General features: G+C 47.2%; 1 protein-coding gene across 3 annotated transcripts in view; it reads right to left on the bottom strand.

The window, feature by feature from the left end:
* Positions 1 to 12,953, bottom strand: part of CDH20 (cadherin 20) — a 1,428,111-nt gene that overhangs the window by 64,569 nt on the left and 1,350,589 nt on the right. For all 3 annotated transcript variants that reach the window (XM_069613654.1, XM_069613653.1, XM_069613655.1), the window contains one exon: positions 6,667 to 6,834. In XM_069613654.1, the coding sequence (XP_069469755.1) occupies positions 6,667 to 6,834 (168 nt within the window). The remainder of the gene's footprint in view (positions 1 to 6,666; positions 6,835 to 12,953) is intronic.

Genomic DNA, 12,953 nt, shown 5'->3' with positions numbered 1-12,953 from the left:
ATTAATGGGGACTAACACTGCCACCACCACTTGCAATCCAGTGATAATTCATTCAGACCAAGTGGCGGTAACAGTAATTCCATTGGCCGGTATTCTGGCGATTTTACTGTTGGAAATACCGCTTAACTCGTAATGAGGCCGATAGTAAGGGAACCGGGGCAAACTAAGATCTGCCCGATGAGCCGAGGTGTGACATTGGATGCCCAATACGTACTGGCCCTTCTGGCTCATCTATGCGCGGGCCTGCTTGATAAGCAGTACAAAAACAAACAAGCACTGGCAAAGCCAACGGTTTGGGATTTTGAGTTGGCATGGGATAGGCATTTACCAAGCACTGCCATAAGGATACCACCTGGCCAAAAGAAGGCAAATGCAGGGAAATGGTGTGATGACCTGCACACAGGATAGCCGAGCCTGGCAAATGGCTATCTAATACATATACACAAGTCAAGTCAAAACTATTAACTTTGTAAATGCTTGCTTTTGACAGGATTTCTGCACAATGAACAGATATAAATCAAGTGGGTAAAGACACACTTGATTAGGAAATTTGTATTACACCAGTAGTGCATTTACAGCTGACTGCTTAGTAATAACACTGGCAGGCCAATGTTTGATGTTACTGTTTGATGGAGCTTGACCAGCTCAAATATATCCCGGGAGGATATGTTTTAGGCAGGGCGGGACAGGTAGTGGGTGGGAATGGCCACATTGATTAGTATGTCATGGCAGTCACTGGGTGGGTAGATAACCATTAATACCCATAGCTGTGTGTCACTCCTGACATGTCATCTCCCTACTAGGTTTACTCCAATTCATTAGTTGTGGCTCATAGGTGGAGGTCAAGTGCCAGGTAGCATCCAACATCTACAAAGGGGAAGTTGTCAACACACAGACACATTGAAGCTTGTGTAGGCTCGGCACAGTCAGGAACGAAAACAAATGTGCGAGTTGGGCATGACCTAGTCCACAATACTCAATGATGGGCCTAATATCTGAAAAGGTTTCTGAACATGCCTATGCCATCTACGCCCACAATTTGGGAAAACAAAAGCATTTAGCATTAGGGACAAATGAGAACAGGGAAGCTGCATGGGCAAAATTCCCAGCCGTTCACCCATGTGAGTGCACGGTGGCAATGCCTATCTCGGCGTTGTGCGTATATGTGGCCATTTACAGATGTTAATGTCACTGCGGTGGGCCCAACTACATTACCTTCAGGCCCCACTTGTTAGACAATCCTGGTTATGCCTCTGGTCTACGTATGTGCAGGTGGGAGGGTTCCAAGGCATTCAGGCCCCCAGCCTAGCCCTCTTACCGGACACGCGTCCCATTTCTGAATACGGAGACCTGCATGCCTTCCCTAGTGGTCACATGATGTGATGGGCTGGTGGCTTGCGGCCTCCTGCAATTAGCATTCCCTGTGAATTGTGCCTATGTGTGGCACATCTACTAATGTGCCACACCAGGGTACGGGCCCGGGGTGCAGCTGGTCCATGCAAGTGTGGAACCTGTATTCACAAAAGGGTACACTCCCACTTGCACATACCCAGAGCATGCTGGCACCTGGGGCAATGGAAGGCGCCAACTGGGTAGAAGTCATTTTTGACCCATCCATTCTTTATTTTAGCATTTGCGCCCCAATGGCCGTTTGTTGTATGCGGGCCGTGTACTGATTTTATTTCTTTCCAATGGTGTGGGAAAAAATATTAAGTATTCTAGAGGAAGGACTCTTTGCAATACAGTCCAGACACCAATGTGGGTGGGGGAGGGAGGGCTGGTAATTTTAGCATGCTCCTCTGTCCTCCACATGAGTCTGGGGGCCCAATGCATATTTCAGTATCGCCACCCAAATACCTACATATGTTGCGAGTGCCAGCTGCCTAGTACCGAGCTTCCTGATCTTGCCACTACGGGAGTATAGCATGTGTGACCCATGCGTGAAAGCAGGACGTGAGCATTGGACACCCTGGGGGCACATCCTGCGTCACGCAGCTGTGGTAAACGCGACCCTGCGTGTCCATGTAGAAGTGCATGCTCGCAGGCCTCTGCAACCTTTGACTCTCCCATCAGCCCTAGCAAGCATAGTTAATGGTGAGTGATCATGGAGAGTTGTAGTCCAAAACATCTGGAGAGCCACAGGTTGCAGACCCCCTGCTCTAACGACTGCTGTCTCAGAAGGACCGCCTGGATTCCCGATTAGGACGGCTCCTCTGAAGTGTCCCGGTCGCGGCCCACTTGAGCGGGGACTCCGCATACTGATGCGTGGCTCTTCTCTGACATGATTTAATTGAGGTTTCGCTTCTCCATCCCCCTAATCAATGCGCTTTATGGATTTAGCGTTAGGAGCAGTATTAACATGTGGCAGTTGGACATCTCTTGAGCAAATAATGCTCTTGTCAACAAAGGATCGATAATGCCACGCCGCGCTGAACGTTTGGCTGCCGCAAGGCCAATTCACCTCCTCCAAGGGCTGATGGGAAATCTGTTTCTTAGCAAATTCTGACACATTCCGTTTCAAGCAGGAAACATTGTTTAACTAAGTTTAAGTTTATTTTGAGGGAGGATACGTTAAAAAATGAAGATACTATGAAGAAAGCGCACGACGTTGGCTCAAACATAGCGTAACTTTAGAAAATGAGACACTGGAATCATTGCTATGAATGCACAGAAGACGCACAAACAATATTTCCAAGACAAACTACTAACACCCCATTTCAGAAATGAGGACACAACTGCCTGTTTTTACCAGCACTGTCTGCCTTTTGTACAACGACTTATTGATTGATCAACAAGTCAATTTGTTTTACTTTTTATGTATAAATTCCCATCTTTTCTTTTTTTAACAATACAATTTGCATTTTATGATTATTATTATACTTGTGGCATGTTTAATTTTGAGACACCACCAGTGATGCTCATGTAAATAACATGTTTCTTGTACATGAGGGAAGAGTGTCCTATCCTTAAAAGGAGTGCCACTCATAGGCCTTCTTTGTGTGAGTTTAAGGTTTTGAACCTATTTGGAGGATCCGGCCTTTAGAGCAGGTCAAGCTTTCCCTCACACCTCCCTTTGTGTTGTCGGACACAATTGTCCACCAGCCTATCAAGTACTCCAAGCTTTACTGCACCTGTGACATTTCATGCGGCCAACACATCTGTATGGCCACGTGTGGTTCAGTGCATAAGGAATGTGGCATAGCAGTTCAGCCTGGGCTGCCTCTTGGAGGGCGGGACCAAGAGGGCCTTGCACATGGGCTTCCCCCTTCCATAAGGAAAGAGCTACGCAAAGGTAATGGGTGACTGCTCCGAGGAACTGCCAATCTTCCGTGGGAATAACAGGCACCAGCCTGTAGAGTAATAGTCTTTAAAACACTATTGACTGTGATCCAGTGGCAACTCCAACCAGATCAACTAGAAATAGAGCCAGGAAAGAAGTACATATGATTGAGCTATCCACATGAGTTCAGTGGGTCAATGCACTGGCTGCACACAGCTGTATGTACCTGGCAAAACAAAAAGCAAAAGGTGAGGGACTCTTCAGAAAACGTTTCTGGTCATCCCTGGGGGGTGGGGGGACTATTACTGCCCCCCTGGGCTATTCGCCAGAGAGTTTACCTAATCCATCCTTTTAGAACAAAATTACATTTTAGGCCCAGCAAATGGGACCTGCAGGCAGGGCCACAGTGCCGGGGGCATGCTCAGAGTCCATGCCCAGTAGGCAATGCAGTTTAGAGACATTGTGCATGGGGCATTGGCAGTGAGCATTACTGATAGGCAGACTCTTCAGGGCATAGCCAAAGGCGCAGCGTATACAGGTGGTAGGGAAACTGTGCCTAGGGCATGGTCTGGCCGGCACGACCGGAAGGGGCAATGATTCTCTGGCACCCCTAGTGGATACCACAGGCATAGCTATTTTACTGGGAACATCGTCAAAGTCCATGCCTAGTGAGCACTGCAGACTGAGGCGAGGTGCCCGGGGCTTCGCTAGACGCCTGCACTTATCCACTTGTATTGCAGACTATTAGTTACAGAAAGTGTATTGTATTTGGTTATTTATATAGCACTTTTTCCCCATTTTTATGGCCTCAATGCGCTTTGTGGTTGGAATGCCCTCTGTGATCGTAGTCAATGTGCTGGAAGTTCTACGAGTTTTAGATTAGGAGATGCGTGTGTGCATTTTCGCAAAGCGTCCTCTTGTTCACATAATGCAGGAGCACTGGTGGAAGCTGTTGTTATGCGCAGTCTAGGTCAGCAGCTGCCTGGGACCCAGGAGGCTCTGGGAGGTCCAGGCTGGCCCCTCCTTTTATTTGCCAGGGTTGTGAGAAAACAGGTCGCACAGGTTTGGAGCAGTGAGCGGGCACAGCTTTTCACAAACTGTCAGCGCTTTGTACTGCATATGAGTACCGCCTAAGGAAAATGTTGGCGTTTTGCTCCTGTGCACATAATTGTGTTTCTGTGCACTTCTTTCACTTGGAGAAGTGGCAATGGTCACTATTAGTAGTACCATATATATATATAGTGCCCCATTCATGGAATTTATTTCCCGGCACAAAGTGACTTTTCACGGTTGCAAAGTGACTTTGCACTGCCAGCATACGCACTGATTCATGGAACAGTGCAAAGTGTCTTTTTGTTGTGCAAAGTCACTTTGCACAGCAATATTACACTTTGCACTTCTCCACCGTGATACATGGAGCAGTGGAAAGTGGATTGATGCAGTGCAAAGTGACTTTGCACAGCAAAAAGACACTTTGCACTGTTCCATGAATCAGTGTGTTTGCTGGAAGTGCAAAGTCATTTTGCACCCGTGAAAAGTCACTTTGCACTGTGCAAATAATTCCACGGGCCCATAATGTAAGTGCAGCCATCTGTCCACCTTGCGCTTTGTGCTGGTCCTGGCCGGGCAGAGGGGAGACTAGGCACAAGGGAGACAGGTGCCAGAAGGGTTGTATCACAGAGTGCCTCCCTTACTGAATTAGGCATGCACACGCAGATGTGGCAGCCACTCGCAGGGCACGGCATTGGACGGCAATTTCGATGGCTCAAGGAATCCTTCTGCAGGGACAGATTCACATTTGCGCATGTCCACACCGGCATCGTGCAACATTTTCCTCCACTTGTGTGGGCGCTTGGCCGGTGGACGTGTTTGTGAATTGGCGCACTGGTGTTCACTTGGTAGCTTGAGGCGCACGAAAGGTAATAATGCTGCATTATAGTTCCAGGGGCAACTATGATTCAACGATCCAATGTGATAATGTCGCCTGGAAAAAGTCGCCAGGTAGGTGACTTTTTTTCCTGACCCTTAAAATACTTTCCCCAAATATTTTAGGAGGGGTATAATTTTATATTGTAAACTCCCATCTTAGAATATTTGGGGAAAGTGTTTGATTTTAATGAGGCTGCATATTTGGGAAATGTCGCCCCCTGGTGGCCATTTCCCAGGCGACTTTATCACTGCACACCGATTCCACCAAACAGTCCAGTGAAGTCCTTGATTTGAGTTCATATATTTGTAATGTGCAAGACTGGGTAGATTGAACTGCATCTGTGCGCAGATATTGATACAAACTCCAATTTTTGGAGTGGAAAAGGCTGAAGTGAGTCAAGAAAAAAGAGATACAATTAGAGGGAGGCCCACCAGTAAGAGTTTGTCAGCCGAGCGGAAAGGTCTGTTGAGATGGTACCAACTCAGCCTATTAGCCAGGTATATCGGGGCCATATATTGGGGCAGTCCTCATTTCATATACCAGGAAAATGGGAGCATGTTTGCAACTTGTTAAATTCATCAAGCTTAAATCTATAGCTGTGTATCGCATACAGTCTGACCAGTGGCGTGTCCAAATCTTTTGACTGGGGTGGCACTGATTTACGCAGGGGTGGCATGAAGTACGAGCATGCGGGCACACAAACACACACACCACACACACACACACACGTCGGAATAGCATTAATGTACTATTTGTCTCTGGACTACCCATATCTACTTTAATTATTTACATTAGTGTTTTACATTGCCGAATTTAAAGTTTAATGATCATAGTTTAGGATAATGGGGTGGCACCTGGGGTGGCCAATCAGATTCCAGGGGTGGCACGCCCCAGGACACTCCCTGGACACGCCACTGATTCTGCCTTGGTCTTGTGTAATGCAAAAAGAAATGGAGGGCATAGGCTGCTCTGTCCAGATAACCCAATGTATCACCATTTAGTGCTCACAAAACAAATGACAGAATCTGTCATTTTGTGTCACAAAATGTTTCAATTGCTGCTAAAAAGGTCCAAATGATAGTATTTCGGCCATGTGTCACTTAGTTTAGTTAGTCTGATCGACAAATCCATGTCAATTTCTGATATCCAGTGCCAACATCACCAGTGAGCTGAAGCCCCCCACATCATGTGCATATGGAGGAACTCTCTTTGTGATAGAATATTTTCATTCCAGAGCAGAAAAAAAAATAGAAAAGGAATTCTGTACATTTAGTAGCTACCTATAAGTATTTTACTTACGCATAAATGCAGAAACATGTACATATTTGTGCAGCATTAATAGCTTTTTCTGGCCAGACCATTTGGAAAGGCATTGCTCAATAGAGCGGGCGATCGGTCTATATGGTCCAGCGCAGTGGCGCATTACCAAATTCCACTCAGGCACAGGGACACTTACTCTGGGGAAACCTGGGCGGATTGTCATTAACGTCACTCAGGGTGATGTTGACCGTCGTGGTGCCGGCTAATCCTCCCAGCTGCCCGCCCATGTCTTTGGCCTGCACAATCACTTCGTAGCTTTCGCGCGCTTCTCTGTCCATGTTGGTTAGCGCTGTTCGGATGACTCCTGCGGGCGGGGAGAAGCATGGTTAGCATAAAAGGGGCAGACATTAAAAAAGCACTATTCAACATGAAGCTGTCGCGGACAATTGCGTTCCTGATTTATCGGTTACAGGCAGAGCCGAACTTAGAGCAGGGCAGGCCGGGCGGCTGCCCGGGGCACCCTGCCATAAGATCCCTGCCACGTCAGCTCGGGTGAGTCTTTCAAGGTTTCCCCCGAACTGCCGTGGTGGGAGAAGGCGTGGCAAGCGCCTAAATACGCTGTGTTCTCGGTAGCGGAGCGCATTTAATAACAATAGGGCGCCCGCTTTGCCTATTGAAAAATGTGGTGCTCCCCTCACCCCCTGCCGCATGACTAGCGGCACATTGGGCAAGGGAGCCATATTTTTGATTTGCTGCCAGGGCACTGCGACTTCTAAGGCCGGCCATGGTTACAGGACCAGGAAACTACGTCCATACAATCACCAAGAGAACAGTCAATTGTGGCATGTTATATTTCGAGAGAACCTTGTAAATGCAATGGCTTCAGCCTATCTCGGAAAAGAAAACATTCCCTGTGTGCAGTTTGGCCGTACTGCCATTATTAGAAGATCCACGCGGTGGCAGCAGAGCAGCTTTTATGAAAAATGGAAACAACGTTCCCCTGGCATCACAGGGGCACTGAGATTAAAACAAGAACGCTCCGTTCAAAACTCGCTTAATTTTCACGCAGTTTCACTTTCTATCTTGCTCCGTGCCTCCCCTGAATTGTGCACATTTTTTATTCAGTCCATCACAGGTTTTTCCAAAGCTGTTTTTCAGGCACCTTATGCACTGTCACGTGCCCAGCCCTCCCTAACAGAAATGCGTAGTCTGTCTCTGAGAGAGTTATGTCGCATTGTGTGCGCGGGCTCAGAGCTGGCCTTAGAAGGGGCGAGCCGGGCGACCGCCCGGGGCGCCACGCCCCGCAGGGCGCCTTTTGCCCCTGCCACGCCAGCTCGGGGGAGTCTTTCAAGGGCTCCCCCGAGCTGGCATTGTGGGACAAGGCGCAGCAGGCAACCTTTTACTGTAAAAGGTGCCTGCGGCGGTGGGTGCATTTAAATGCGCTCCTCTGCCGTGGACACTTTTCACAAGAAAAGGCACCATTAGCCCCCCACCACGCCAGCTCCGGGGAGCTGAAGGTGTGGCAGGGGCCTCATTGTCATTGCGATGGCGGTCTCATTCATTGACAATGGGGTGCTAACGGCGCCTATTTAACCTTCTCCCCTGAGCTGCCCTTAAGGCCGGCCCTGCGCGGGCTGTTTGAATGAGCACAAGATTTAGGGGATAATTATCAAAGAATTTCACTGGAGTAAATGCGGCGTGACCATGAGCATGTCTGACGTGCACCTGCTGCCTTATATCTGAATCATAAAGATTAAAAGCGCAGCAAACCTGGACATTCCTGGGGAGATTTTAAAAAACTCAGGCACGCACGGGATTAATTACCAAAGTTTTGCGGAAGTGCATCACAGAGATGCTCCCGCCATTTCCAGATCTACTTCAGGTTTGGGCTTCATGAGTTGGGTTCAAAATGGAAGGTGCAAATCTGAGATTCTCTATGCAGGGGCGGAGCCAGCCTCAACATTTTGGGGGGGAGGGTGCTGGATGGCAGTTTTTAAAACTTTTAGTGAGACAGGACATTAAACCTATTGCTCTACTAATTACCCCCCAAATCCTCTGTCCTACCACCCCCTCCCCACGCCCAGGAGGCTGAGTAGATGATTTCCTTTGGCCGATTAGGCCCATCTTTCACTCCAACTCACCAGAGGCGTGGCCATGATTCTGTAACAAGTGGGGCCTGGAGCTAAGGTAGTAGGGTCCACATTAAGAAGAGCACGCAGAAGGAAGGGCACTTGTTCAGCAGGGGCGCCGCCAAGAGGTGACCAGAGGGGGCCGCGGCCACCCTTATAAAAAAAAATGCTGGCCCCCCCTATCGGCCACCCTGGCGAAAAGCAAGCAAAATCATTTTTTAATTTTTTTTTGCACTAAACTGTGTATTCTAGCAGCCTGCACCCACTTGGAGATCATTAGGTGAGCCTGATGCACAAAGCGTTTTTCAATGAGATATTCCCATTGCAAAAAGCACTGTGAACCGGTCCCATCTGCTTAACGTATGTCACACATGCGGCGTACGCCTTTGGGCTAAAAGCATATACTGGCTGAACCAGCTCGAAGCGTTACTCTGATAAAGTAAGAAATCCGCTTAGTGAAATGCAATGAACAACATAACTCCGACCCGATGAAGACACGGCAACTTTTGAAAGAGGAGGGATGTTCGGGCAGTGTATGTGGTATTCGACAGTCTGTGCTTCAGTGCATTTTTCAGAAATGTCCTTTCCCGTGCAAGAGATGTGCCGAGTGCGCGGTTTCAAATAATCCTGCGCCGCATTCAAAGCAAGCGATGTATATGTTCCAGAACGTGCTGCCAAATGTGATCATTTGCATCAAGCGTACAAGGAGCACATTAAGCAGGTACTTCCCGATACTCACGTATACTCGAGGCCGTATCCTTCCGGATGTCCATCGCTATGTCCAGACAATCAAGTAAAGTGTGTTTTATTTTGGCGTGCTGTGCCCGGAGTGTGGGGGTCAAAAGTGACGAGTGGGTGTTTACTATTAATACATACATTGGGAGTCATTCCGAGTAGGGCGGTAAGGGTTAACGGTCACCGGTAACGAGACCGGTGCCGTTAAACCCTTACCGCCCTATTCCGAGTTCCCTTTGCGGGTTGGTACTTAACGCCTGCTTTTTGCAGGCGTTAAAAAACCAACCCGCAAAGGGACCTTGTTGCTAATTACGGCACCGTAATTTACGGTGCCGTAATTAGCGCCTTCCCCATTCCCATTGAGCCCTATGGGCCAAAAATGGGAATGGGGAAGGGCCCATGATGAATGGGGAATTACCGCCCCCGCCAACCTTGGAATGGGGCGGTAATTACGCCATTCACCATGGCGGAGTCGGAAAGATAACGGCGTCAACCAAGGCGCTAATAGCGCCTTGGTTAACGCCAGGGTCGGAATGAGGCCCATTTTCTGATCTGCAGTCCTGTCCGTAAACATCAAACTTACTTTTAGAAGCATAATTTAGGCTATCCCCAAAAACGGACAGGTGTATAAAATGGTGCCACTTGCACCATAACATTCTTTTTGGGGAGTGTTCCCTGTAATAACGTGTAACATGTTCAGTGCTCGGATTACTTATAGACTAAGTGGCTGCTATGGAATGTTATTTAAATGTCCTGTTATGCTATGATATTGAGTATTTCCTTTCACACCATCAGCCATTTTCACACTTTCTAGGAGTTTCAGAATCTGTAAGTAATAGGGTAGGGGGCTAATGCGGTAGGAGAGGGATAAGGCCAAGATTGCTTTGTTACAACATTGATGAGTGCAGATCTTAAAACATATGGCCCTGCACGGTGACCGTTTTAGATATTTTGTCAGCTGTGTGCAGCACTGGTTATGTGCGTTTCGGGTAGCTAAGGTAATTGTTTGTATGATTGACAGAAAATTGAAGCGTTTTGCTTCTTGTTTTTACCACCAACTCACCAGAGAGCCAAAAATCAAAGGAGGGATGGACCAAAGGTTCACCTGCAAGTGAGCCAAGGCAAGGACCAGAGGAGAGTTCATCAGACCAACCAAGGACCAGAGGGGCAATTGACCAGAGAGGTTCACTTTTAACTCAGTTTTACTTCATTCTATTTTTAATTTTAGCTGTAAACTGAAACTATTGAAATTGAGTACAATTAGGAAGGACAGGACTTGTGAGGAGGGACACTCGAGGGCGTTTTATTTACCAGCCCACTGACTGCCCATGGCCATGCTAATTCCTATGGCCAATCCCACCCACTACCTGAAGAGTAAGAGTATTCCTAAGAAAGTCTAACTTTTGAACTGCCTGGGTTTTTTTTATGCACACTGGCGGGCGGTGACTTTACCTGGGTTGTGTTCTCAGTGAAACAGAAAATAGTAAAGAAAAGATGTGTTGCTCAAACTTACAGGTAACATTCTGCAAACTAAATTGGGGATAGCAGAAGAGCTGCCATTTCAGAAACTGAAAATAAGCCTTTTGGTAGACCCTCATTTTACCATCAACCTGACTTCCCTAAGATTCTTGTGTGGAGACCAATGCGTAAAATGAACCACTGGGAGCATTCCCATTGTAAATGCAGTCCAATGGCAAGATACATCTAGTATTCTATTCCCACATAAGTCAAACCCTGCTGAGTGCACCATATTCGTTAAACATGTTGGCAATTAAAAACTCCTGAGTGTGGAATTAGAGGATTCTCTGGCTATGATATGATATTTTATTTGCATTGCGCTCATACACAAGTGTTTCAGAGCGCGACGAGGTTGGGGAGGGGAACAAGGGAAGGCAAGGGAGGGGAACAAGGCAAGACAAAACAACGATCTTACTCGCCCCAGTGACATTGAGAACGTGCAAGTGCAGGGGGGATGGAAAGAGGGGAAGTGCAAGGAAGAGGGGAAAAGTGGAAAGTGCTGAGCAAAGGCGTACAACAATACAAAAAGTAGTGCAGCCAGCAAGGTGGCAAGGGCAGGTTTTGGGCGCAGACAAGGGGTGTCTGGTAAGTTCAGGTAAGGGGACTGTAGGGTAACAGATACAGACCCAAGTGCAGGTGTTGCCAGGAGCAGTGCGCGTGAGTGGCTGGTTGGGCATAGACCTGGGCCTGAAAGCAGTGGGAAAACCTGGTGCTTTGTGCCAAAGCAGACAGATCAGCAGGGGAGAGGGGGAGCGAAGGTAGAAGCAAAGAGGAAGGTCTTGAGGTGCTTCCGGAACCACAGATGGTTCTCCTCAAGTTTTTAGAGTGGCAGGGAGGCTGTTCCAGAGGGAGGCCCCTGCTGAGGAAAGAGATCTGCCACCAACTCTGATTTCTGGCGGCGCCACTGTTGTTCAGCCGACAGCCAAATGCACAGGAGTGACAGAGAGTAATGAGGCAGGGTACACCAATCAAGGAGGGTGGTAATACCCCTAAAAAAGGTTTTTAAATAATGGGTTAAAATAGTGCATTTTTCAGTACACTTTCTGTGATAAATTAGGTAAAAAGCCACACAGTTAATAATGGTTTTGCCGGGTAAAACATAAAAAGTCCATTAGATGCCAAGCCACCAACAATGCACTGGAGCATTTTCAAGCACATTTTCATAATGCCTTTGCCCACTATATGCCAGTGCTCTGCAAGTGTAAAGAAGCATTTTGATATTGATTGTGCTCACACATGTCCATTCTGGTGCACCTATATATGCCACTATTGCCACATAGGAAAATACTCATGTTTGCTTTGCCCATAATGCCAGTAAAAATACTATAACAAAGCATGTTTATGCTGGCTCTGCCAATACATGCCACTATCGCCATGTAAGTACATACTCCTGTTATCTTTGACTCAATGCCAGTGGAAAAAAGCTATGTCACAGAAAAAAAACATATCGTGGCTGGCTACACAAATCTCCCACTCTCCATATAAGAGCTCTCATCATATTGTATTTTCTCCCTAACGGCAGTAAAAGATGTCATGCCACAGTAAAAAAACATTGCCTTGCAGGCTGCACGAAAGCCCCGCCCCAATGTAAGAATACTTATGTTGCCTTTGGCCTTAACACCAGTAATAAACTGCGATGCCACAGTAAGAAAACATGCTCTTGCTGGTTAGCCGGTAAGATAGCTCAGCAGGCTGAGTGCAATGCTGTTATAATCTGAGTGTGATTCGCAGGTTCAAATCCTGGCAAGGCCACCACAGCCTTTCATACTTCAAAGTGACCTCCCTGATCTCTACCCTCCTCTACGGCCGTTGTACTATTATGTTAATTTTGCACCTTGTTACATCTCTCTTACTCTGCACTGTACTGTGTTTTCCCTGCTCACCAAGTTGTACCAGCGCTGTGATACTCACAGGTTCGGACCCTGTCAATAAGTGCAATAAATAAATAAATAAAGCTCATTAAATGAGTGCAAACTTTGGTTGGGTGATGTAGGTAAATATGTTCTTTGTACAACGCTTTGGCGAAAGTGTTATATACATAACATATTATCATTACACAAATCCCCCATAAAACTTATGTTGCACTCATCACGTTATATTC

This window comes from Ambystoma mexicanum, chromosome 5p (assembly GCF_040938575.1).
Source record: "Ambystoma mexicanum isolate Mex_15411 chromosome 5p, UKY_AmexF1_1, whole genome shotgun sequence".
NCBI lineage: Eukaryota > Metazoa > Chordata > Amphibia > Caudata > Ambystomatidae > Ambystoma > Ambystoma mexicanum.
This window is presented reverse-complemented; position numbering and strand designations above follow the sequence as displayed.